Source organism: Topomyia yanbarensis, chromosome 1 (genome assembly GCF_030247195.1).
Source record: "Topomyia yanbarensis strain Yona2022 chromosome 1, ASM3024719v1, whole genome shotgun sequence".
Classification (NCBI taxonomy): Eukaryota; Metazoa; Arthropoda; class Insecta; order Diptera; family Culicidae; genus Topomyia; species Topomyia yanbarensis.
This window is the reverse complement of record NC_080670.1, coordinates 63,387,793-63,413,354: the sequence shown is the minus strand read 5'-3', so window position 1 is coordinate 63,413,354 and position 25,562 is coordinate 63,387,793. Positions and strand designations below refer to the sequence as shown.

The following is a 25,562-nucleotide window of genomic DNA, read 5'->3' as shown; positions in this document are numbered from 1 at the left end:
AACAATGCAATATTCAAAGAAATGAAACTAGTATCATTCTTTCACCGTTTTAATTGGAAATGTAGCTATACTATGAACTATGCTGATAATATTATTTCATACTCGACAAACAAATGATTTTTCGAACAACCTTTGGATTTTTTGTATATTCTCAAAACAATCTAGTGCATACCTCCTTCACAATCTGCAGTGCATTGGTCATTCCTTCGCGAATATCCTGGGGTGGATGTAATCGTTTTCGTTTGCCTTTTTTATTTCCACGTCCACGACGCACTGAAGGTCCAGGCGATACCATATCGTAAGCCGTCTCTGCCGTAATCTATCAGTATTTAATATGTAGAAAAATTAAACTTAAACATCGTCCGAACAATGATGATAAATTAGGTACCTGAAGTAAGTGAATAATTCTAGTAGTGATCTCTAGTGCGGCCAGCGCTGTGCGTGCTGTGAAACTTTGTGCTCCCCGCTGGAGTCCCCGCACGATACGGCCGTCTTTTTGATACTGTTCGATTGGGAGCCAAAACAGATCCCAAATGCCTTGGACTATAACCAAATTAGAATTGTTAAAATCACGTAATATCATTCAACAATCAAGAAAGAACTTACAAAGCTGTACCAATGAATACATGGGCCCAACACCTCCGAGAATTTTGGGAAGTTGCTTCTTTTTAATGTCTTGCAACCATTCCTGCAGTAGAAAATTCAAAAGACGATCCAACCCCAAAATCCCATGCCGGTGCGATATTTTCTTCAATCGAATTTCGGAACACTGCAATTGACCAAGTCCCATTAGTAGTCCAGCCAGTGGTCCGTGAGACAATTCAACACGCTTGCCATGGTAGTCGATTCGAATTGGAACGTCTGGGCTGAAAATTATGTTTCGGAAATAAATCGGGGGCATGTCATCCGCTGCTTCACTGCTGGTTTCTTGTTGGTCTTTATTCTTTTCTTCCTCTTCTATGAGCAGCATTAGATTTTCGGATATCATCTTTCTTGCTTGTAGTTCCTGGGCAGCTTCTGGTAGTTCGACCATCATCACTGGTTGTTGATGTGATGGTGTCGTTTGATTGACTCGCCCAGTAGTATGACCCGCATATTCATTTAGATCACCACCTCCACCGAGTTGGTTGAAAAAGTTGACCAGGAAAAGAAGCGAATCCTGGTCTATGTTCAAGCGAATGGGTTGAACGGATATCCTTAAACAACACTCCTGAGCAGGGAGTACCGGGTTAGGACGTAGATGAAGTGACTTGATTACCACCATATGATTGTTGCCTTTGCTAGTGCGTTGACCTACGCTAAACTGGTACAAGAATTTTTTGATGTCAGAAATAGCTAGTCGATCCCAAATTTCCAGCTCGGTTATAAGAAGCACCTGACGAGATGCCTGCTCAGTGTTGGGCGGATATACTTCGTGAGAAAACTTTACTTTATTCACTTGAACTTCCATCATAACATCGTGCCTTCGTTCGGGCCCTCCTCGACTCTTCCATGTTAGTTTTTGAGTCAACGTTGGGCCAAAGCTGACCGAAGGGGAACCTTTCGAGTAACTGACCCCGCTTTTGTAAGCTTCTGACATTGGTAAATTTGCAAAGTTATGTACCGATTGTGATTTTTTAGGACGAGGTTTTTTCCTCTCTTCTTCTGTTAGGAAATCATGACCACCATACAAGTGCCAGGTGACCGACATTTCACAAATAGTGTATCTAGTGACGGCCATTGGAAATTCTTTTGGAGCCAGTAGCAAATCATGCTTTCCCGTAGGTACGCTAAAATGGTTATCCACTATGCGAATGGGTTCCTCCAAAACCGGAACCTCCTGATTGCCACAATGGGGTCGTTCCTCGTCAGCGATGAAACAAAAATCGTCATCTGTATCGGAGCTAACTTTTCGTTGATCACTCTTGGCTGTGTTGGACAAAAGCTTGGATGGCGAACTATCGAACTTGGTAACGTCACCGAGGTCCATTGTCACCTGTGTAAATGGAAAATGTAGGATAAAACGAAAGGATTGCAAAAACATACATATTGGCCCCAACACTGCTTCCAAAGTCTTTGACTGCAGTAAACATTGGAGGTTTAATGGCGAATATGATATAATTGCATATATCTTTATTAGTACACAAATATCTCCTGGATATACTCACCTGTGGTAGAGCCTCCACCACTTCGTCTTCATCATCTCGTTCCTTCTCGAGTCCCATCACAGAGCATTCGAAATTTAGCAGCTCTCTCATTTCCGTGTTCACACTTCCCGTGTCCTCCGAACGTTCATCGAGTTGTCTCTGCTTCAGGTAGAAATCATCATCCTGGAAAGATGACGGAACACTGGAACCTTCTTCTATGCTGATAGAATCGTCATCCGAGGCAAATCTTCTTTTATTACTGTGATCTGATACCAGATTATTGACCAATTTCTTCCTCGCAGCCGCTCGATTCTGATCTTCGTCGGGGAAGAAAAAGACTTCCACACCTTCTCCATCTGTTAGTAACTGATCTTCCCGCGATGAGTCACCAGTGCTGTTCTGAATATATATGCTCTCTTCCATCGCTTCCGCCATTAATGTATTGACTCGCTGCTGTTGTTTTGGAGTTACTTCCGGTGCCGGATTAGGTTTTACCGGTACCAGATCACCCTCAAGCTCGCCACTCATCGGCAGCCCACCAGGTCCGTCGTTGGACTCGGTATCACTAGCCCCATCATCCTGGGCCAGCAGATCGCCTTCGGCGGCAAGGTAACCTATTAGCTGAGCAAGTGCTCGCCCAGAATCAGCACAAGTTCGCACATGTATGTCGTTCATGGCTGTCCTTAGATCGAACTTCGGGAAGCAGCTGGTAGCTTTATCATTCAACCGAAGGGAAATTTCAAACAAGCCCACCTCAACCAAACAAACAAGTTCATTCGAAGGAAGCACCGTTACTCTACTGTCTTCTCGATTCCCTACACTACTGCTGTTGCTCTTCTTCTGGTGATCTTTTTCGCCGGCGACGGGAATAACGGAAGCGGTTTGCGGTGCGAGACATAGTGCTGCATCTTCTGCTATGAATCGCAACGTTAGACCAGAGCTTTCCGTAGTAATATTGCTACTGATCATGAATGAGCCTACAGTAATAACCGCTCTGTAAGGAAAATATAAGGGTCGATAATCGATTGCACAATCCCACAGATGCAGATGCATCTCCGTAACGACGCCAAATGGAGTATATCCTTGCACTGGATAGTTAACGACATCAAACATATCCAATAGCTGCGTTAGCCACGAGTGCTGTGGTAAAGTTGAATGGTGCCTCAATGTGGTCAGTTGGATTCCCGCTGCCATGCGGATTCGTTTGATGCTTTGTTCAGGCACAGATTTGATCTGGATCGCCAGTGAGAACATTTCCCGATTCGGACAACCCCGCTGCTCGTGCACGGTTAGATTCTTGGGAGTAGGATAGAGTGTACTGAAAATGTACGCTGGAAGCACGCTATTCACCAGCCGAAGCGGCGGGTTGCTGGCGGGAGTTGGAATGAGACCTGTTGGAAAGAGTGTATCATGTTAAATTTGATAATAAGATTGTCATAGATTTTTACAAACTATGAGACTATTTTCATCGATTTTTAAGCGATAATACTGCCACCTAGCTTTAAAAACTGATATGTCTTCTTATTCAGTAACGTATTTCCTTTTTACATTCAAATTTCGGAGATTATACGAGATATATGTGTGCATTTATGGTCAATTAGTGAAAGATTTTCACTCTATGGTGAAGAAATACAGAACTTTGTTCCGATGAGTTACAGTCAATCAAACATTATTTATATACTGGATTAGAGTAAATCATTAAAAAGACTGGATTCGTTCGCTTCACCATGTTCGAGGATACCAAAATTCGACAGAAGCTAAAAAGATAAACTAGTAGTATCTTTTCTTTTCAAGGTTTTTTGTAATTGGAAAGGGATATTGGCATGAAATTGAAAAAAATCCAAGCATACATACATGATACAGTTGGGAGCAGACCATACGTAATCGAGTTATGCAAAAAGGTCCTTTATCTCCATCTGTCTCATTTGTCACTCACAACTCGAGTAATACCCGACCCCAGGAAATCCTCCTTGATGTTTCCAGTTCACAAACAAGGAGATAAAAAGAAAGTTGACAACTACCGTGGTATTATAACGCCAAACTCTGTACTCAAGATGTTTGAAATGGTTGTGTTCGAACTCGTTTTCAATCACTACAAACAGTATATCAGACTTAACATGGATTTATGCCAAAACGTCCGAACATCTACGAATCGTCTCTCGCTCACGACCTATATGGCAGATGCCATGTCTGACAGCCTTCAAACTGACTTAATTAATCTACGGACTTTGCGACTGCTTCCGACAAGATTAATCAGCCTATTGCAGTGGCAACGTTGGAGAGATTTGGCCTTGGTACCAATATAGCCTGTTGTATGATATTGCATCTCAGTAAGCCATCTCGGTCCTTTGATTTTCTCCTGTATTTCAAAGACGTTAATTTTACTGAGAAAGTTCACGGTTGTCATTCGCTGATGACCTCAAGATATACCACAGAATCTAGAATACTGACGAAGCAGCTTTCCTTCAACGCTAAATGGTTACTTTTGCGGAATGGTGCGAAATCGACCGAATGGCCGCAATTCCTAAAAACATTCACGATCATTACGTTCTCGAGAGAAAAACGCAAACGTTCGATAAAACGCACATTTAAGATGACATTGGAACCGCTATCAGCTATATTGTCGCAAAAGGATCACGTTATTGTGGATTCGTAATGCTAATATTCAAGCTGTTTTAGATATTCACTGATGGAAGCCCTCATTTATTCGAATAACACTAATCTATTCCTTAGTTGTGTGCACACTTCATTATCGAAACGGTGCCCATCGAATTGAGTCAATACAGCGAAGATTTAGGTATTCGGCTTGCCCTCCACCTTAGAACATTGATTCTCAATCTGGGGTCCGCGGACCCCTAGGGGGCCGGGAAGTCGTTGCTAGGGGCTCGCGAAGAAACATATATTTTCCGAGTGCAGATTGAAATTTCAAGTCTTGTTTCCTAACAAGCTGAAAATAACATATTGATAGCATACAAAATCGATGTTTATCCGTGGGGGTCCGCAGCAACCCAGGGTGTTTTCTAAGAGGCTCGTGGTGCGAAAAAGGTTGAGAGTTGCTGCCTTAGAACAATCCAGCCGACAAGGAACGAATGTCGTTGACTGCTTATATGACTCGATACATCGTATGAGCTGCGGGGTCCATCCCGTACTATGACGATTTCGAATATTTTGAACGATCGAATGAGGTTTTCAATGCGATAAATAAGAACGTTCGCCCTCGAGCTCTCCGCGATTATGTATTCCTACGATTACTTCTTCGCCGGACTAACTATGGAACTAACGGCGGTGTTTTTTTTTGCAGCGAATTTTCAACAGGATATCATCCGAGTTTGACTTCCACTTGACTCCAGAACGTTAGTGCCAATATCTTATTCGATCTGCTCTTCCGTTAGATACTACCAAAACACTACCGAAAGTTCAACAAGTAAAATCATAATACACTGCATCTCTGTACAGAGTGCGCCTTTTGGATATATCCTATTTCAACATTGAACAACATGGCGTCTGAAAAATTATCTCGTACTTTATATTCCCATTTATGAACAGGAGCTTGATTCAAGGACCAAACAACTCAATGCCGTGTTAAATTAACCATTTTTTCCGAATAATATACCAGATTTTATTAAAAAAAAATTGTATTTTGAACAATTTTTGCAGATAAATTTTTTGGTCCCTTTTGAAATATCGCACTGGTTTTGTGCCCTCTCTTATAATCCCTTTTCGGCGAGACGATAGCTTATAGTGCGTGCGGGTGAGCCCTTTTGTTTACAGCAAATGATTATGTGACGTTTATTTTGATCCCTTTCTTAGTGTTGCGATGTTTTTGTCCCCTTTTCAAGTATAGTCTTTTTCATTAAGGTTGCACAGAGAATGCGCAAAATTCGCAAACGAAAAAAGCAGTTTTTTTCCACACCGTATGTCAGATCTTCATAAAAATCAATCAGCAGTACTGTAACAACATTCTACATACGCTGATTGATTTTTATGAAGATCTGACATACGGTGTGGAAAAAAACTGCTTTTTTCGTTTGCGAATTTTGCGCATTCTCTGTGCAACCTTAAGAAAAGGACCCATAAACAAATTTTTCCGTTTTGTTGTTTGGTGTATATGAACCGTTAATTTTTGAGGGGAAGTGAAAGGGCACATAAGCAAAACAAGTTCCCAGTTAAGCTTAGCCGGAAATGAACCGGAATTCTGGCTGGTTCCAGTTCGTATTACGGCTCCAGTGACACAACCGATTCTAGTTAGAATCGGTTGTGTCACTGAAGCCGGAATACGAACTGGAACCAGCCAGCATTCCGGTTCATTTCCGGCTGAGCTTAACTGGGTTATTTTGCTTATGTGCCTTTTCGATAATATATTATTTCGCCAACAGCCAGGCTTCAGAACCGGCTTATTTAAGGTGTGTTTAAAGCTTTGTTAGTATCCATTTGAAGTAAGTATTAACCGGAGTTGTTTACGTTTTGTTTATAGGCCCATTTGAAATGTTCTCGTAGTAACTCTGCAATTTTCCAGCCGATTTTAATAGATAAACACAATTCTGAAACGTCGTTTGGTGCCATTTTAGCTATGAGTCGATTTACACCAAAAGAACGCGCTGAAATCGTAGCGCTTTACATTTCGTGCTTATCGTAAAAAATATGGCAGGTATTCGGCGCCTACAAACAAGACAATCCGTAATTTGGTGAAGAATGCCTGTCCACCAATGCAGAAAAAACGGTCTGAAACTTCAATTTTAAACAAGACGGGGCTCCTTGCAACACCGCAGCCGGTACAATCAAGTTCTTGCTGAGAAAATGTCCAGGACGCGTTGTCTCATAAAATGGTGACTTGGAGTGGTCTCCTCGTTCTCCGGATTCAACGGTACCAGATTTTTTTTTCTGTGGAGTTACTTGAAAAGTAATGTTTATTCTAGCAAACCTTGACGAACTCAAAGCTAATATACGAGCTGAAATTGTTGCGATTAAGACCGAAATGCTGTCCAATGTTATGCAAAATGCCTGCAAATGTGTATCAAAGGTGGTCATTTAATCGACGTTGTATTCTAAACCTGGTTTATAATAAATGGCATAAAATATCCTAAGAAAAACTTGTTTACTTGTGAAAATCGGCTGAAATTGGCAGAGTTGTTCAATGTTGAAAAAGGATATCTCCAGCTGGTGCACCCTGTAGAACGAAGTTCCATCAGACACGAAAATGGTCCCTGTATTAAAACTACCGAACGAAGAGACCTGTTCTCACTCTGAATTACCTTTCGGTTTCGCTTCAGAAGTTCAGAAGCAGTATGAAGTGAATAGGTGTTCTGTGCCGTTTCCGAAAAAAACATACGTCTTTGGGTAGTCGTAGTCCTGCTGTACGATTGTAGCAGAATGTCATACTTTTCTATTTTATATTGTAAATTCATAGAGTACAAAACACTCATAAATTTTTTTTAAATGTTATCGGTATTCCATGTGTGCAAAATAAAAAACTGCTCGTACAGAAGCTCGCAGTCGATCAATCGTACAACAACGTTGCGAAAAGGTCAGTCCAGCAGAAAGTACCAGCAAACCCGAACAGGTCGAAGCAAACCGATCAAAAACAACCATCCGCCTCAAAGCTCTCCATAAGAGACTAAGGTACACTCGGAAAATCAACTCAAAAACCCCATTAAACGATCGAGACACAACCTATACTCGTTCAGCAGAAAAATATAATGCATCCCCTCGCCACGCAATTACTACTCAACAAAAATCTTTCGCACTTCATTCAAAATAATCATGAAAATAGGGTAGATGTAGATTATTTGAACTTTTGCTTTGAAATCTATGTTTGACAAATTATTATAATTAACTCAATCTTCGCTAAAATGACGAATTTTACGAAAACGTATTATTACTTTTTTATATCTGTACATATTAGTAGAAAACTTACCACAATGATAAATATCTGCCGCTTTGCCCTGGATACACAAGTAGCCTAAATTGTTATTCCCATGGAAGCCATTTACCGAGAAAACGTAGGTAGATTGAAGTTTAACTATAAATTCACCTAATTGACCCGGTATCACATGGTTTTGAGCATCCTAGACAAAAAAGGATTACAGAATATATACGTTGACTTCTTTGTATCAAGCTTACCCGCACCGGAGCAAACATAGTTAGCATTCCTTGGCCAATGTTTAGTTGGAATGAAATTGCATTACTTCTGTCCACAAACGATGTATTTCTGTGCTTTTGCTGCTGATGGCGTCGACTACTGTGCTGGTGATGATGAAGATGCTGTTGTTTTCCGTGATCTGCTATATCACCGCCACTTTCATTAGTACCTTCTGGAAGATATCTACTGTTTCGATCATAAACGGAGTAGAATATCCCATCGGAGTCGGATTCCGATTCAGAATTGGTAGTGGATGAGCTAGAATCTAGAGTACAATGGCATGAAGGATTGTTGTTTAAACTGCCGCTATACGCATAACTGTCCCATGTTCTATGGGATTCCCTATGCACATGGAGCAATTATGTGTAGAACGGCAGTAAATAAAAGGATAAGATAGTCTACCTAACTGAATAGCACTCTGGCACATCGTGAACGGAGCATAAATGCTATCCATCATACCCATGTTGGCTAAACTAAACGGCGGTTCCTGAAATGCTACCTTAGATGCACTCAGATTGGCACTTGCTTCAGCGGCCGCTGTAGCGGCAGGAGCACTGGGATTCCACAGTAAAAGATCGGTACTGATACGGTTGTAGATAACCTCATAGAGGTGTTTAGATCTGCAATATACAAAAAATGTTCAAGTAAAATAATTACCAAAAGCAAGATTAATCGACTCACTTCAACTGTAAGCTGACAACCGGTAAATCAATTCTAATTTGTAACTTGCTGAGCTCCATTGCAGTTTGACTAAATCTACTCAGCTCATTTGAATCTCCAGGCAGTGTAAGAGTTTCCGGATCATCCGCCGATGCTTTGGTATGTGGAGTATCGCTTTCCCTGCAGACTCGTTTAGCGCTAAACGGTGTGTCATCTTTGCTTCTGCCTGTTGTGACACCAAAGCTCTCCCCAGATGTGGGATCACTGTCACTCTCCTCGTAGGTACTTCGACTGCGTTGATCGGACTTGGATTGTGAGGCTGGTTCCTGCAGCTTTTGGATTTCTGCATCACTGGGGATTTCAATTACTATCCTAGGATATTCCACACCCGCTGGTTCTTGCTTCTTGTCGCTAAACTTACTACCTACATTATCCGTCATCACAGCTTTGCCAATATTTACACTGTCACTCTTTACTTCGCTTTCATGGTAGAAAAGCTGGATCTCGTTAGCCGATACATCGTAGAGAGGATGAGGATTAAGAGCCACGGTTGCACGTGCTTGTAGCAGCTTGACTAATATGAAATCCGGTCGGATATTGCGCCGCCACCAAGGAACACGTTGCGGATCGTGAATAGGTCTTAGATCCGGTATTGGAAATCTCAGCCGGAAATCGATGCTAGGAGCGTCCAGATATATTTCATGTTTAGGTTCCATCTTGCGCGAATTGCCTTGTACCGTTGGCGATTCAGGTGAGTTCACTGGAGTTGTCTGATTGTAGTAGGCAGTAAACGGAAACTGATAGAATAGAGAACTGAGTCGGTCTAGTATGGTGATATCGAACTCAGAAAGAAACGAAGCGAGGGTAAAACGTATTTCAGTTTTCGGAGGCGCAAACCGCTTGCCGCTTGATCCTTTCAGTGCGTTACACGTTTGTTTGAAATTCATAACGATTTCCGGTCTTTTCGGTAGCGCGGATGGTCCTTTCTCACGATAAAATTCAATTAATGGCACTGACGCATCTGCTAAAATTTCGCGAAAATCTGCTCTCGCAATAGAAACCGAGAATCGCAACACAGTTCCTAGTCGATTTCGTTGTTCCTCGCCTTCCACAATAATTGGTGCAATTAGTAACCGCAAATGACTACAGTCACAACTGGAATCCATTATAAGGCCTGCATTCAGAATATCGTTAGCACCAAGTCCTAGGCCTAAGTTACCCACTGATCGAAAGAATTGTTCAGCTTGTTCCTGCAGTTTTTGCACGCTTGCCTCACTTAAGGGAGACTCTTGCGAATTGGTTCTACTACTCTCTACCAGAATGTCTTCGTGCAACAGAACAACCGCAATCGCTGCTACTCTTACATTGAATTTAGAAATATCCGCATCCGCATCCGGATCGATCACTCTTCTTCTGCTGGCAGATGTTGTTCTAGACGCCATACTGGACGATGTAAACGAACTAGTCATTGAGCTGTTAGACGATTCGATCATTTCCGATACACCACAATCTTCTCGAAAATCTCTTTCTAAGAATTCTGCTTGCTCTTGTATCATGGTCTGCATTGGATCCGCTATTGACCATCCCTGATTTAAACCGATTCCTCCAGACATTCGGCTTATGTTGTGCTTAAATTCAAATTCCGTCTCTTCATACCGTTGTTGTTTTGTGTTCAAATCCGGTGGAGCAAACTTAGCAGGAGATGAAACTTCATTCATACCTAGAAAGGTATCACTTAACAAAATGATCGCGTGTAGCTGTCGCGGGGATAGGAACAGCTGAAAACATCCAAGAGTCATTTCTAACTCTACATTTGGACCACTCAAGTTATCCGCTTGTTTCATCCTAACACGAATCATCTGCTTGGACGTTAATTTGCCAGACAACATTTCTCCAGAACTGATATACTGCTTACACTCTTCTTCACTCTCGTCGTAATCCAAGGTAGCTGCAGTAGTGCTCCCCATACTGTCGGTTCGTTTAAAACTATTACTATTATCACATGCGTTAGAATAACTAAAAAACTCATTGCCCGCCCCAGCCGCTCCCGGTGTCAGCGCAGGATCTGGCAAATCCGATATGGTGCTCAGAAACTGTTCGTTAGCTACCACACTGTCGCAATTACCGGAGGAGGAGGATTGGTGTTGTTTTCGTTGTTGGCGTGGACTGGGTATCCGGAATTCTTCCGTGTAAAATGTGACACCTTCCATACTGATGTGATGCGTGACGTGTGTTGAGATGAGAAACGACTTTTGCTTTGACTGTTGATGCTGCTGAGTGCTACTGCTATCCTCGTTGCTGGCATCTTGGTGATCCGGAGGATCGCTACCTGCTTCATTCTGGTATTCGATGCTGGAAGAAAATAGCGAAAAATTTTGTTTTATAGTCATCCCTGCGTTTGTTGGGTAATTCGGTTTAGAAAATAGAAATTAAAACACAATATGATATCATATGCATCCGAAAAGCATCGGAAATTGTATTTTGTATAAGATAAACAATTATTCTTAAACTCTTTAGACTCATTGGACTGAGAAATAATCTCGAGATAATGATAGAATGATCCAAAATAAATCAAAGATTTAAACGCAACCCAAAAAGATGGGATAGTGAAAACTATTGTGAAGACATCGACATGTGGAGGGCTCCATAGAAATCCACCGCACGCACATTTTCCTCGATGAAACGCAGCTCGGGGTCTGTCCCGAGACGGACAACAATTTCCCAGTGCTCTGTCAACCTTCCAGTGTCACCATGGCTTCAAACTTGGCGCATGTGTCTGAAGTCGTCTTTATTTTCTATTGTGCCACCGGAGGTTATTCAAATGAATGTGATCAACTACATCGGTAATAGTATTGTCTCATTTATAACATTATTTATCACCAGGAATCCATATTGCCGGATATCGAAGAGGCCATGCGGAAATGACTTTTGGTTAAACGTGTCAATCGGTAAGATGGCCCGGCATGCAAGTTTTCCAACAGCTCAAGAGCTCCGCGTACCGATGCAACTTTGGCGAGATTATAGGGTGCTTCATCTCATAGGGTTGGGCGTAGTTTTTTAGCCTACCTCCAACACAAAGGGTCACATTCCCATCCACGAACGGAAACAGAGATTTAACCTGACTTTGAGTTACTAATTGATGGTCCCATAGAAGACAATTCGTTGGAACACAGTTTGCTGAACACACCGAGCAAGCTTCACGTTGGCCCTGTGTATTTCCGCGGGAGTCAAATCACCACTAACACGTAGAGTTTCTCGACAATTTGCTATCAGGTTTGATTTGAATCCATGCCAAAATCCGTTGCGCAACCTTTAGCAATGAATATCGTTTCAGTAGCTGGTTTTCAACTTCGTAGGTGGAAACTGATCCTGAATATGTGTTAGTTAAACACTGCAATGACTTCACTTGCTCCGTAAGAACAAATTCGGGAACCCCCACTGGTGTTGGGCTGGTATAACCAAGATGGACCTTCCACCATAAATTGTACTCTATCATCCTATCCTCTTGACACGCAGCCGGCTGTCGATCGATAGAACGTGGTCCGAAGAGCACCGTGGAAGAAAATCCAAAATTATTGAAGCGCGGTTTGACAGGCACGTTTTGAAACTTTGTGACATCTTAGAACTTCACCAAGTCAAGCTTTTGAGTTAATAATATTGTTGATATAGTAAGAGAGGAAGTGAGGAGGAGGTCCAGAATTTTTTTTTTACTACGTAACAGACCGACGAGGGTACCCGGGTACCCACAAGCCTGAAATGCAAATAACTAAGGCAATATCCAACCGATTTCGACACTTTTGGGTGTTGTGGATTCAGGAACTCATCCACTTTTAGACTTGGTGAAAATGAATCGGGTTACTTCATTGGGTTTCCGAGAATCCTAATTTCCGGAAGCATGTTCCAGTGTTGCGATAATATTTGTGAATTTCAATGGTATACTGGCAATATGGATATCAAAATTCTTGGAATTGCTTCAGTAGGCTGTATCTCGTGGTTTTAGAACCATTTGGTGATGTGACCCCAGAACGGACATTCCGGGACAGGTTCCCGTGGGGCCGTGAATGGCCATTCCGAGGTCAAATTACCATATGGTGCTGTAACAATAAATAACAGACTTTAGAGACAATTTGAAGAGTTTTGATCCTCATATTGCTAGGACATAATTAAAATTTATAAATCGTACTCTAGTACTGAAACATTCCTCCGGAAAATCCGGATTATCAAGACTCAGATTCGTTCATCCTGTTCCATTTCACAGAATCAAAAAGTGGACGAGCTCCTGAATCCAAAACATCTAAAAGTATCCAAATCGGTTAAAGAAAGCCAAAGTTATGAGCATTTCAATTTGTGGGTACCCGGGTACCCTCGTCGGCCTGCTAAAGGTGTTTTTTGTTGGACACACAACGGTTAAAAGATTCTTTCTCTTTAACAGGAATTTACATTGTTTCAGTGGTTTCAATATTAGTCTCAAGAACGTTTTGTAATATTACGGCAATTAAAAAAAAAAACTCCGAAGTAACACGCTGTGGTTGTGTCAATTAAACGTTTTGAAGAACTTTTTTTTTCGTTTCACCTTTATACGAAGTGTGCATAAGTATGTTATACAAGCATTATGTTTATAAAATACTCATTTTCCATTATATTGGACATCACCTTCACTTTCACCCCAGTGTCCCTAGGCTAAATTTGCCAAACGTTAATTCAATTCCTACTAGTACAAAAACAACTGGCAGCACTGTTCTCCGTTTTCCCAAACTGCGCAATCTACACCTACTACCACGGTTACAATCGAAACAGCTGTTTTAGCGATATCGCAAATTGGTGCACTTTGAAACCGAAAGTGAAAACAGAATTTGCGAAATGACATCAGTCCTCTCCGATCACCAGTCTTCGCTGCTGCCGCCCGTGAGGCGAACGCACCACCGCTATCCCCCAAAAATAGGTCAGTGCGCATAATTCACGAGTAGAGATATATAGGGTAAAGTGCCTATTTTTACTATATTATTTCATTAATTACTCGGCCTATCTTCGATGGAATGCGTATAAATTTGCATCAACAGCTTTGCCCTCCGGAAATCGCGCAAATGGTTCACCGAACGTGCACCCGCTGGTGCCCTCAGACGATTTCGCTAGATTTTCGAAGCAGCGTGCACGCAGTGCACTATCGCGACTGTCGGAAGGTTAAGAGCAAATATAATAATACAACGGACAACGGTGAAATGCTTGTGTTTGAGTGCAACGAAAACTCAAATCGAGTGCCCCAATAGTCGCCCTACCATTTGACCCAATGAGTCGAACAAAGATGGCAGACTCTACTCTAACCAACGGTTTCAAATAGGTAGGGTAATAATAGAAACATGGTGAAAATCGGCTCACTACCTTATCGTCGATGACTGATTGTATGAGCTGTTCAAGGTTCAGCTACTTAGGGTAAAGAGTCAATTTTGGCAATATTAGGACTGGTACCGCACTATTTCATAAAATACTCGGTTTACAATCGATGGAATATGTATAAATTAGTATCAATATCATTGCTTCGTGCTGAAAATGGTAAAATATTCATGTTTGACCTCAGCGCAAACTCGAATCCAATGATCCAATTTTCACCCTACCATTTGAGCAAATACGTTGAACAAAGATGGCAGACACTGCTCTAACCAACGGCTTTAAACGGATAATGAAAATAGGAATTCACGCGAAAATAGATTCATTACCCTATGTGCGCTATCGCCATACTGAGAAGTTTGCTGCTAGTAATGAAGATTCAACTAAAATAAAATATGTCATGCATTGTCATTGTATAATACCGCAAAAATATTGTATAATACCGCAAGTTAATATTTTACGATGGATTCTAGACTCTAGAGACTGGCTTTTAGAAAAAGTTTGTTCATATGAGATATGAAGAGAAATCTAATATAACTGGAGCTGTTAATACCTTTTACAATATGCTTGGGCGGTTGAACGAAATATGTTTCCTCAATCCCATAATAATGCTTTAAGTAGCCTTTAAGATTACACTATCACTTCCATATCATCTTTTGAATAGGACTAATAAGATTTGTAAACAAACTTTTGTTTTGCTGATTTCTCTTAATTTGTTATAATTTCAACACAGAAAACATTTGAAATTGTTTCTACCGAGGGTAAAGATGTTGATTCTTGGGTATTTTTCATGAAATTCAGCTCGGCAGCGAAATAATGAGCGGAATAAGTTTGTTTACAAATATCTCATTAGCAATTTTGAAGAATTAATATTGACTTGTATCTAAGATACATATGCGTATTTCGAAACACTACTTAACTTATGCACCCAAGTAGTATTACGCAAGACAATTGATAGTGGAATCTTTGAGATGACGAAATCCTGTTCCTATTATCACCATACCCATTCGAAGCCGTTGATTAGACAACCGTGTACTACCTTTATTTATTTAATGCATTAGCTCAAATGATAGGGTAGAATTTGGGACGTTCGATTCGCGTTATCGTTCAGCTGAAACACGAGTATTTCTCATTTTCATGGGTAATATTGCTAGAAACCAAGACGAGATTGATACCCATGTTTACGCATTCCGTAGATTGTAGGTCGAGCAACTAACGAAATAGAGCGGCACCCGCTCTAATAGGGTCAACAAGGGCTCTGCTCACGTTGATTGACTTTCGTTTATGGTTTATTATCACTTTGTTATCAATAAGAATAATGTACTAAATAAGAATAGCAATAAGGCTTACCTCTTGATTTTGACTATAAGAGCGACTCCGCTATCGCTTTCTGGTGGCAGGTATTCTATGCGTATTTCCGTATTGATCAGTTTAGCTTTGATCCGATTTAAAACTGGAGTGTTTGTATAAAATGATATAGAAAAAGAAAGAGATAGAGTTATTTGTGATCCTGAAATACGTGTGTTCAAATAGAAGTGAACGCAATGCAAATAATCAATGTTTATAAAGATACGCAAAGAGTGAAGCCAGATCCCACATCTTGGACGGTGGTACAAGAGGTAGCGGTAGTTTTGCTTCATAGGTTTAATTAGCTTCACTCTTGGCGTATCGTCAAACGGGGTAACTTGCAGCAACTAGGTAACACTTCGACATGTTTCTATTTAGAAGAATTTGGCCACGCTAATAACACCAGTTTACAAAAAATTTGTGTCGGCAGGGCGCGACCACTGTCGCCAATGCGATAATCATGTGAATGGCTGTCGTCTCAAAAATTGGTAACCCCACATTTTTTTTTTTTCTGAAATTGACTTTTTTGCCTTTTAATAGGTCTAAGTAATCCACGTACTGTCATCTGAGAAATTTGAGAAGTTTGTTTGGAAATTTTTTTTTTTTGCTACTAGTAATCAAAGTTGACCATGTAGGTAACTCCAGTAATCGCTGGCGTCCAAAAGGGGGTAACTCCACGTTGTATCTTATGAAAACTCATGATTTCTTGTTCGTTTTCGCAATCTAGAAGCGTTTTATTGTAACTTATATATCGGTGAACTGGATATAAAACCGATTTTAGTTGGATTGCGCTGTACGTTGACGTTTCGGCCTAAACAGTCGTTCCTGGAGGTAAGTTTCTTGCACAAATATACATTATCGGGCGCATTTTTCCACGAACCTGATAAGCAACATGTCGGTACTGACATACTTGAAACAAACAAAAATATAATATTTATATAGCTTAATCAGCGTGAGTTCAATGTTGTCTTCATGTTCCACCATAAAGAGAAGGGACGGGATACATTTAGTAGAAGGGGGAGGATGTGTCGGGAATCATCTAACTTATTTTAGTATACGGGGTGGATGAAGGGGGTGCATGTGGGAAGTTGGTCTGAGAGGGTGGGGGGTCAGATATGGGGGGTTGAGAGGTATGGGGTGGAGGGGTAGATGGAGGGCTCAACAACGAACTTCATATTATACCTTCCATTTGAGACTAAGTTAGTGAAATTTGGTTCAGTCGTCACCGAAGTGGCTTTAGATCTGGTATTTGCCCGGAACCCCAGGACTTCCGAAATTATCGATAACGGACAATACATTCCAATAATTTTTGATTCGCCATTAGTAATCTAGGCCTGCGAATCAAAGTAATTTCATGTTCATTTCAATAAATTTTAAACCTATGAGGTATTGCGATTGTACCGGTTAATATGAGAAATTCCTATGTGACCGCAATAACCAACCTGTAACCAAAAGTCAGAACTGAATGAAATTCAATAGCAGTCAATGGGAGTAATATATCTTTCATTTGAAATCAAGTTTGTAAATATCGGTTAAGAGTTTGCTGGCAAATAGGTTGGACATTAGCTAGGGAACTTGGCGAGTTCCCAGGGGGCATCAAGATCCGTCATAGGTGACCAATGTGGTCAAATCTACTTTAATTGGTCATTAATGCTGTAGACCCGCAAATCCAAGTAATGTTGAACGTATTAGAATATGTATCACATTATTCGGACATCATAGGGTTACCAGTTTATATGGGAATTTGCTGTGGGACCACACTCTTCAACCCGTAACTCCGGAACCGGAAGTCCGATTAACTAAAAATTCAATAGCGTCTTATGGGAGCGTTATACCGTTAATTTGAAACTAAGTTTGTGCAAATCGGTTCAGCCATCTCTGAGAAAATTGAGTGACTTTATTTGACACATACATACATTTGACACACACATGCATACACACACAGACATTTTGCGATCACGACGAACTGAATCGAATGAGATATGACACTCGGCCCCGATCGGTTGGAAATCGATTTTTGGAGTGATTGCATAGCCTTTCTTTATATGAGAAAGGCAAAAACGTGGAATCAATTATTACCTTTCGTTTTAGAGTTACGGTGTCACCAGAAAAGTTACAGTGTCTTCAGAATATTTTTCTCGAAGTAAAAAATATGCTAAACAATACTAGACGATTAGATTAATAATAAGCAGGTTTTGTGAGAAACCTAAACTGGAAGAACATATTTTCAAATAATGCGACTCAGAAGTTGCAAATGAAGATATACCTATGCGTGTACGCATAGTAAATAACTATATGTATATATAATGATAACAGATATGCAAACATTAGAAAAAGAGCGCGAGCTGAAAAGTAGCTAAAACGCAACCCGGATCTATGATAATTTCTTTTTAATCTCTAATAATCACAATGTAAAACAAACATAAAAAATCTTATTCCATCCTTCATATTGAAAACATATATGATTTTAAATGCTCTAAAAGTGCCTTGTGTAATTTTTCTATGATAAAATATCGACAAGCGACTTCGTGACGAAGCTTTTTGTGAAACGTCTCTGAAAAAAAACACGATTTGCGGTGTTAACTGCCATTCTACTTCAAAAACATTCAAACTTTGCATACGCATTCTATGTAAAAAAATACCTAACGCCAACGTTGAGTTTTTGAGATAATTTTTCAATTATTCAATTACAATTCCTCTATTTTACGAGCAGAAAGCCCCCTTAATTGAAAAATAATCCCAAAAATTTAGCGTAGGGGTTAGGTATTTTTTACATAGAATGTGTATGCAAAGTTTGAACTAAATCGGTCAAGTAGTTTTTGAACAGCAGTTAACAAGGCAACCCGTGTTTTTTTCCAGCGAAGTTCTACAAAAAGCTTCGCCACCAAGTCGCTTATCGATATTTTTGCATAGAAAAATTATAGAATGTTATTAAAATGATGTAGCTTCGCGAGTTTGATTTCGTTTATATAACCGCGTAGTTATTTGTATATTTTGAATGTTCGAGTGGGTCGTCGTTCTGAGTAAGTGAACTCCCCGTTCTCACTGGAGTCCCCAGTTATGGCGCCCTGAAACTTATTATCTAGTGTATATAAGTTTCGTGTTTTCGTATGGGAGCTCACGAACGAGCGCGATTCGTGATTTCGTGAGAGCGTGCTGTTTGTTGTCGTTTGAGAGCGCGTTTATAAATTCATAAACGCTAACACGTTGACTTAATCATCGGAAGGATTTCATAATTGCGAGATCATAGGCGTAGGTATGCGTGATTGATCGCATTAACGACCAGATGTGTATTATCGCGAAACGCTCGAGCGTTTGTATGTTACTGTGCGTGTTCTTTATATCACGTAGGCGTTTGTATGCCGAGTATGCTATAACGTGTTAAATTTCGCATATACGAAGGCGTTCTTGTTACCGTGCGATCGTTTGCATATTTCCGCGTGCTTGAAGCACTAAGCTTATTTAAACTGATACATGTAATATGGCTTGAAGATGTTTGAAACACCGTCAATCCAATCAGCCTAGGGAAGGGATCCAAGCACTATAATTAATATTCAGTAAAAAATGAACTAATAGAGTTGATACTTCAAAAAACTAATGGCGCAAGTCTTGCGCAAACCAGTTTAATATACTTATCTCCGAACATATGCAGAGTTCAGCATTGAAAATTCAAGATAATACTCTCAGGTAATATGAATCAAACAAAAAGAGATTTTTTGGGTTCTGTATAGAAGGTTTTCCTAATCACTATCTCGACGAACGATTGACGATCTCAATGTACATGATCTTCTAATAGACGCATTAGAAAATTTGTTTCCGGATCTAAACAATGACATGCGCGCAATGAAGATGCGCTTAACATACAGTTAGTAGTTCAAACACATTATAATAAATAAGCTGATGCCGAAATTGAATGATACGTGATAGCGATAATACTCCCTAACTACATACAGCCCTCCAGACTAGAGATGGGCGGGTATGGATTTTTTTGTACCCGGACCCGACCCGAACCCGAATATTATTTTTGTAATCTTACCCGAACCCGACCCGTACCCGGATTTTATAAAAATATAAAACCCGAACCCGACCCGTACCCGGGCCGGTAAAAAAAATCCGAACCCGACCCTCATCCAAATTAAAATAAATTAAAAACCGTGTCCGACCCGAACCCGATTTTCAATAAATAAATTTAACCTATTTGATTCGAAAGAGTAGGGAGGCCCAGTGCTAGTTGGCGGAATTTTCATTTTTTATCTCTTTTATTTAAGTAGATTGTGCATTATTGAAAAATATTATCATTCACGTAATAGAATAAAACTCACCGGAAATAACACAAATTCCACAACATTAAGGAAATTCGTTTATTACGTTTGAAAACTGTCACCCATGATTTTTACAAAATAAAATGAATTGCAACATATGAAAACATATTTTACATAATTTGTGGTAAAAAACGAGAGATGTCTAATAGAAACGAAGCCAAAGGAACTCTGCCAACTTATGCCTTCCGCAAACAGGCCCGGGCTCTTCTATTACACTAGTTTACCAATTTTCTGGTAATTGCAGTAAGTTAAGAAAAAAGGCATTTTCAATGTCAATTTTGGGTCGCTGAACGCGAAAATCATATCCATTTTCTTTTTCGTAGAATCGTTTTTGAGCTTTTTGAAAAACGTGTTTTTGGAACTTTTTGTAGTCTTAAGAATAAAACTTTCAATCAACATAATCGACCCACCATTCGAAAGGTTTTGATGTGCCAATAACAAAAATGTATAACATGTTCGGATTAAATATCAACAACTTAAGGGGTTAAGAGCGACCAAAGTCAAAAAAAGTAATTTATTGTAAATTATTCATTTTTAGTAACAACCCGAGCAAAGTCGAATATTAAAATTACAGCAAGTGGACATCATATTTTGATACCAGCCATCAAATTGAAATCTTATTTTGATATCGGTTTAAATTTTTTCAGATATGACATCATATTTTGATCTCATTTTGATGTGCTTACATGCTTTGCGTTTTTAGAAAAAAATGTTTGTTTCTATTTCTTTGGCAAACATCATTTTGTTATCAATGAAATATTTCAACATCTCGATGAGTTTTCAATTTGCTTTCACTGATAGCATAAATAGTTTTCTGTTTGATGTCATAGGACAATTTTTCTGCTTTCGATTTTGATCTTTTAACCGTTAAAACGACCAAAACGACAACAACCTGAGCAATCATTACCTGCAACATCACAACATCAAGTTTAGTTCTCAATTTGCTATCAGACTCTGCTCGGGAATTCAGAAAAAAGTCTTTTAAAATCTTATGTAACAGAGAAACTCTTTACATAAATTTAAAGCCTAAGAGTAGCCTTTATATAAAATATTTCAGCCATTAATTCTCGGAATCATTTCACATTCAATGATGTATTGATGACATGTTTTGGTCGACAAAGGTATTCGAAGGGTTAGGCCAAACGAACCTCAGATATTATCAGGGATGCTGAAAACGCCCCGCCAGCAAGGAAAAGAATCGCAGTCCGCACTGGTTAATTGCGTGCGCAGGATTCGATGAGCACGTGTTGAGAATGATTTTTCTTTCATTATCTTTTTTTACAAATATATTGAAAACATCCACGACTTTGTTAAACTTTGTTTTTTTTAAAACTCGCATCATTGTATCTAGTACAACACCCTTAAAATCTCCAGCAAAATCACGTTTGAGCATCAGCGGCTGCTCATTTTGGGAGCTATTCACGTGAATACCAGAAGGTTGAGCTTGTGCGTCGAGCCAATAGACCAGCGGTTTTCAATCTTTTTCGTACCACGAACCCCTTATAAATCACCCTGGGTCGGTCACGTCCGCGGACCGCAGGTTGAGAATTACTGCAATAGACGATTTGAAAAAGGTTTTTTCAACATAGTTTTTGAACGTTGCCGAAGCAGGCTTTTTGTGACGTTGTGTATGGCTTTCCGGAATATTCAATACAACACATACGAAAACGTTCAAGTGAAAAAGCTTATTTTCGACCGAAAGTGTGATTGGGTGAAAATTACATTGTTCCTATGTTTACTTAGTGTCACATAACATCCGTGATGTGAGGACATTTTTTCCAATACTACCTTTCCGTAAAATCGGGGTATATTTGAGCTTATATGAGACCTCTTTTAGTAAATGTTCGATGAGATTAATTCTCCCAAAAATCTAAACAAACATCAATTTTATTCCAAACATTTAGCGAGTTATCTTGCAATTGAGAAAGGTACAATTTATCCGCATATTTTGGATCAATTGGAATAATCTCGTGTAAGCATATACATGTGAACATTGCTTCTTAAATAAACTTTTGTAGTAACCCTAAACATTTTTGCCAATAAAATCATAAAAAATCTACAATTTTTGATGTTTGGTGTTTAATTTAGACTATTTTCCTTGAACAGATCGATAGAAGTCATACACTACATATCTTTCCCATGTACTTGTTTTTCTTTTTGAATAGTGGAATGACGGAAATTTACAACATTAATACTTCAAAAATACTCGAGAAACTTCACAAAAAGCGATAAATGTCTCCCTGTTTTATTGAACAGCAAAATTTTTCAAACGAAATGAATATTTCGTTTGAAAAATTTTGCTGTTCAATAAAATTAAATGATGAACTTCCAGTTCAAAATCTCCCGGATAGTCCCGTTCACTCGATACACGCTCCTGGAAAATTATGTTTGTTTTAATATTTTTCTACGGAGATAAGTTATCATTTTTTGATTTGAAGGAAAAGGTCATCCAAACATTCAAGAACGGGTAAGTGCACAATTTTTCGAAAAAACCCGACCCGACCCGTACCCGGAATAATTATTTTTAATGTACCCGACCGACCCGTACCCGGTGATAACAAAACCCGAACACGCCCCGGTTCCTACGGGTACGGGTTCGGGTCGGGTATCGGGTAAAAATACCCGTACCCGCTCATCTCTAATTCCAGACTCAACTAAATGTAAAATCAAGTAAAACGTTTCTCACGTAACTCGAGCAAGTCTTAAATTTATTTGACAAGTCTGTTCTTCCAGGTGGCCAATGTGTTGAAAACCAATCAAACTTGGTCCTCCCGCCGCTTGATATGAACCTATTTTAACAAGACGACACGAGTATTTTTGTCTCAACCTAGCAACGACGCGAAAGCAGCTGAGCACGTTGCGCTATACTTTACAACGCCATTAGTAACGCGAGCACGCGGAATCAGCGTATAACAGCCCTAAACACACACCACCAGAAGTGATGTGGCGTGCGAACGAATCGAGAAACAAACATCGATTCTCCACCCTCTAACTATTCGCTTCTACTGGCAACGATGATAGCTGCTTATTTTACTCAAGCAGTCCAAACTTCCCTGTCGATTATGAATCGTAACAAGAAATTGGGTCAACAGGTCTGTGTTTGTACGGGATTCATTCTTTTCAGCGACATTTGTCTGTGTACAGTCTCGCAAGCACCACCGTTAATATTGCGTTTTAGCAAAAATAGTAATAATAGATGAGTCAACCTACCGTTGTCGATGATTTGCGCAAACTTCTCATATGCTTCAATTGTGTTGACTGGTGCGGCCGATGGTGTCTCGAAACAGACCCCTTCTCGTTCCAAACACTCCTGAGCCAACTGCATCGAGCTGGACATGGAAGACCACATCGATTCGAACATGGAAGTGCCATCTGTAACTCGGGCTTTCGGGCGGAGAGTGATCGATAAATTTGTAACCTCAATAGAACTGTCCTTGGCCAGCGGGGCATCGTAGGGAATGTTGACGGTTACTGCACCGATGTGTCCACCAATCACTTCAACTCCCCAGCCCTGTCCTTCGCAGAGATCGTTTAACGCCTGAAATGAAAAGGAGAAGCTATTTTTAGTAAGCAAACATGAAGTTTGTCGAATGATCTTCATAAAGTTCATTGGTTTCAAATAATTGGAAACGCAAAGAAATTAACACTGTCGAAAGGCAGAAAGACACATCCCTATAGTTTTCAGTTCGCGTTTCCAAACATATTACTCTCTTTGCATTTACTTCACATGTGGCGAAGTTGGATACGGTGATAATTGAATTAATTAAACTCAATTACAAATTCCCACCGATGGCATATTAAGCTAGAGGAGAAAATATAAAATAAAAATAGATGTATTTCACGTTGAAACAGGTATACCGTACGCCAATCGCTGTACAGTCCAATGAGAAGAATATTGAACTCGACCACGAGGCGCCATTCGATTACAGCTGTTTCCTTGAACTGTGATCATTTACTTCTTTTCAACTCACACACACATAATCAGCATTTCAACTTAAAAACTTCACTAAATCAACGATTCAAGATTATACCGGAATCGCAGATACGAGTTCTCACACAAATAATAGCAAGGTCACACGCGCATAGTCGCGATTTCAGGCGCCGAAATAAATTGCGTAGGCAGTGACAATTCCGCCAACAATTCGCCATGCGCGTGTTATGCGGTTCCATATCCAGCTGTTTACGTGTCATAATGGCGGAGGACTTGGTGTCGTTCATACTATTGAAGTTCAAATTTTGGCAAGGGGCATCGACGTCAGCTTGGCAGCAACTGCCTCTTAAAGAGATTAGACGTCCAATGAGCCAAAGAGCCAACATATTTGCAAAGAGTAACGAAAACACGGACCGGTTCAAGTTAGCATACAGGAGACACAACATTATAATGAGAATGAAACAAGATAGCATAAGATCGTCGAACACATCGTTGGCTCGTGCTTACATACTTATTCGTCACTGAACGATCGTGACCTCGAACCAGAGAATCTGGTTGAGTTTTATTTTAGTGATAAATAAAATACTATTCGTACTAGCACCGAAATTACGTGCCTGCTTACTTCACGTGGGCATATGTTGTTGATAAGTAAATGGTGGACCGACAAACAGGAGTTACGATGTGATACAACGTGTTTGTCAGGCCCGAACTCTTTTTACCTTTCTCATATAGAAAGGTTATGAAATCACTATGAAAATTGAAAACATTATCCCGGCCCGGATTGCAATTCGACTAATATCGTTGGAATAATGTCTGTATGTGTGTGCATTTATGTTTGTGTATTTGTGGTTGTAATTGTAAATTTCTATGTGTATGTGTCAAATAACGCCAGTTTTTCTGGATTTTAACAGGAGCGTAGCTAGAGGTGAGGTGCGTGGAGTTACTCCCCTCCCCACACGCTATCTTTAAGAACTATATTAGGTGCCTATATGTTAGTGGTTCGATTGATAGCAGAAGTTATTTGGAGCTGGCATACTTTGTGAATTCCGAAGCACACGAACGGTGGTTTTCTTCTGTACGTTACACACCACAGTTTTCTATGACAAATGGCAGATTGGTATAGATTTTGGCAAGTCTAATTTATAAAACGGGCTCGGTAAAAAATCATGAAAATGCTTAATGTGCGGTATTCATGGCCCTGGAAAGGGTCGATATGTTGATAGTTTAACTGGACATAATTTGGAACTTGACCATCTGGTCGGTGTTAAGCCAGACCGGACAACGTAACAATTTATTGATTTCGAGAAAAACGAGTTTAAAGTTTGAATCGCAGCATCCTTTACATGGTAATTGTAAAATACGTTTTGCCATAACGCTTGCTTTTGTTATATTTTTCACATCTGCTAAAAGTCAAATATACCTGAAGAAATTCTGTATTCAATGTTACCATTATCTCGTTTTTTGATGTTTTGCGACTTAGTCCGGTCTGACTTAACACCGACCATCTCTTCTACGACCTTTTACGAGAGAGACGTATTTTTTATTTCACGGTGTCTGATCAAACTTAAATACGCTGAGTTTATACTATAATTAGGGTTCCTAGTACCGACCCTTTTTAACGAGTACCGGTTCGACGGTACTGAAGCCCTCAG

General features: G+C 40.0%; 1 protein-coding gene across 3 annotated transcripts in view; it reads right to left on the bottom strand.

Annotated features, from left to right (window-relative positions):
* The window catches only part of LOC131677792 (autophagy-related protein 2 homolog B), an 81,281-nt gene that overhangs the window by 1,156 nt on the left and 54,563 nt on the right, over nt 1–25,562 (bottom strand). For all 3 annotated transcript variants that reach the window (XM_058957833.1, XM_058957831.1, XM_058957832.1), the window contains 10 exons: nt 23,190–23,517; nt 15,661–15,763; nt 8,947–11,277; nt 8,668–8,885; nt 8,247–8,530; nt 8,041–8,191; nt 2,148–3,517; nt 607–1,975; nt 389–543; nt 173–319 (listed from right to left, as the gene is read on the bottom strand). In XM_058957833.1, coding sequence (XP_058813816.1) covers nt 173–319; nt 389–543; nt 607–1,975; nt 2,148–3,517; nt 8,041–8,191; nt 8,247–8,530; nt 8,668–8,885; nt 8,947–11,277; nt 15,661–15,763; nt 23,190–23,517 — 6,456 coding nt within the window. The remainder of the gene's footprint in view (nt 1–172; nt 320–388; nt 544–606; nt 1,976–2,147; nt 3,518–8,040; nt 8,192–8,246; nt 8,531–8,667; nt 8,886–8,946; nt 11,278–15,660; nt 15,764–23,189; nt 23,518–25,562) is intronic.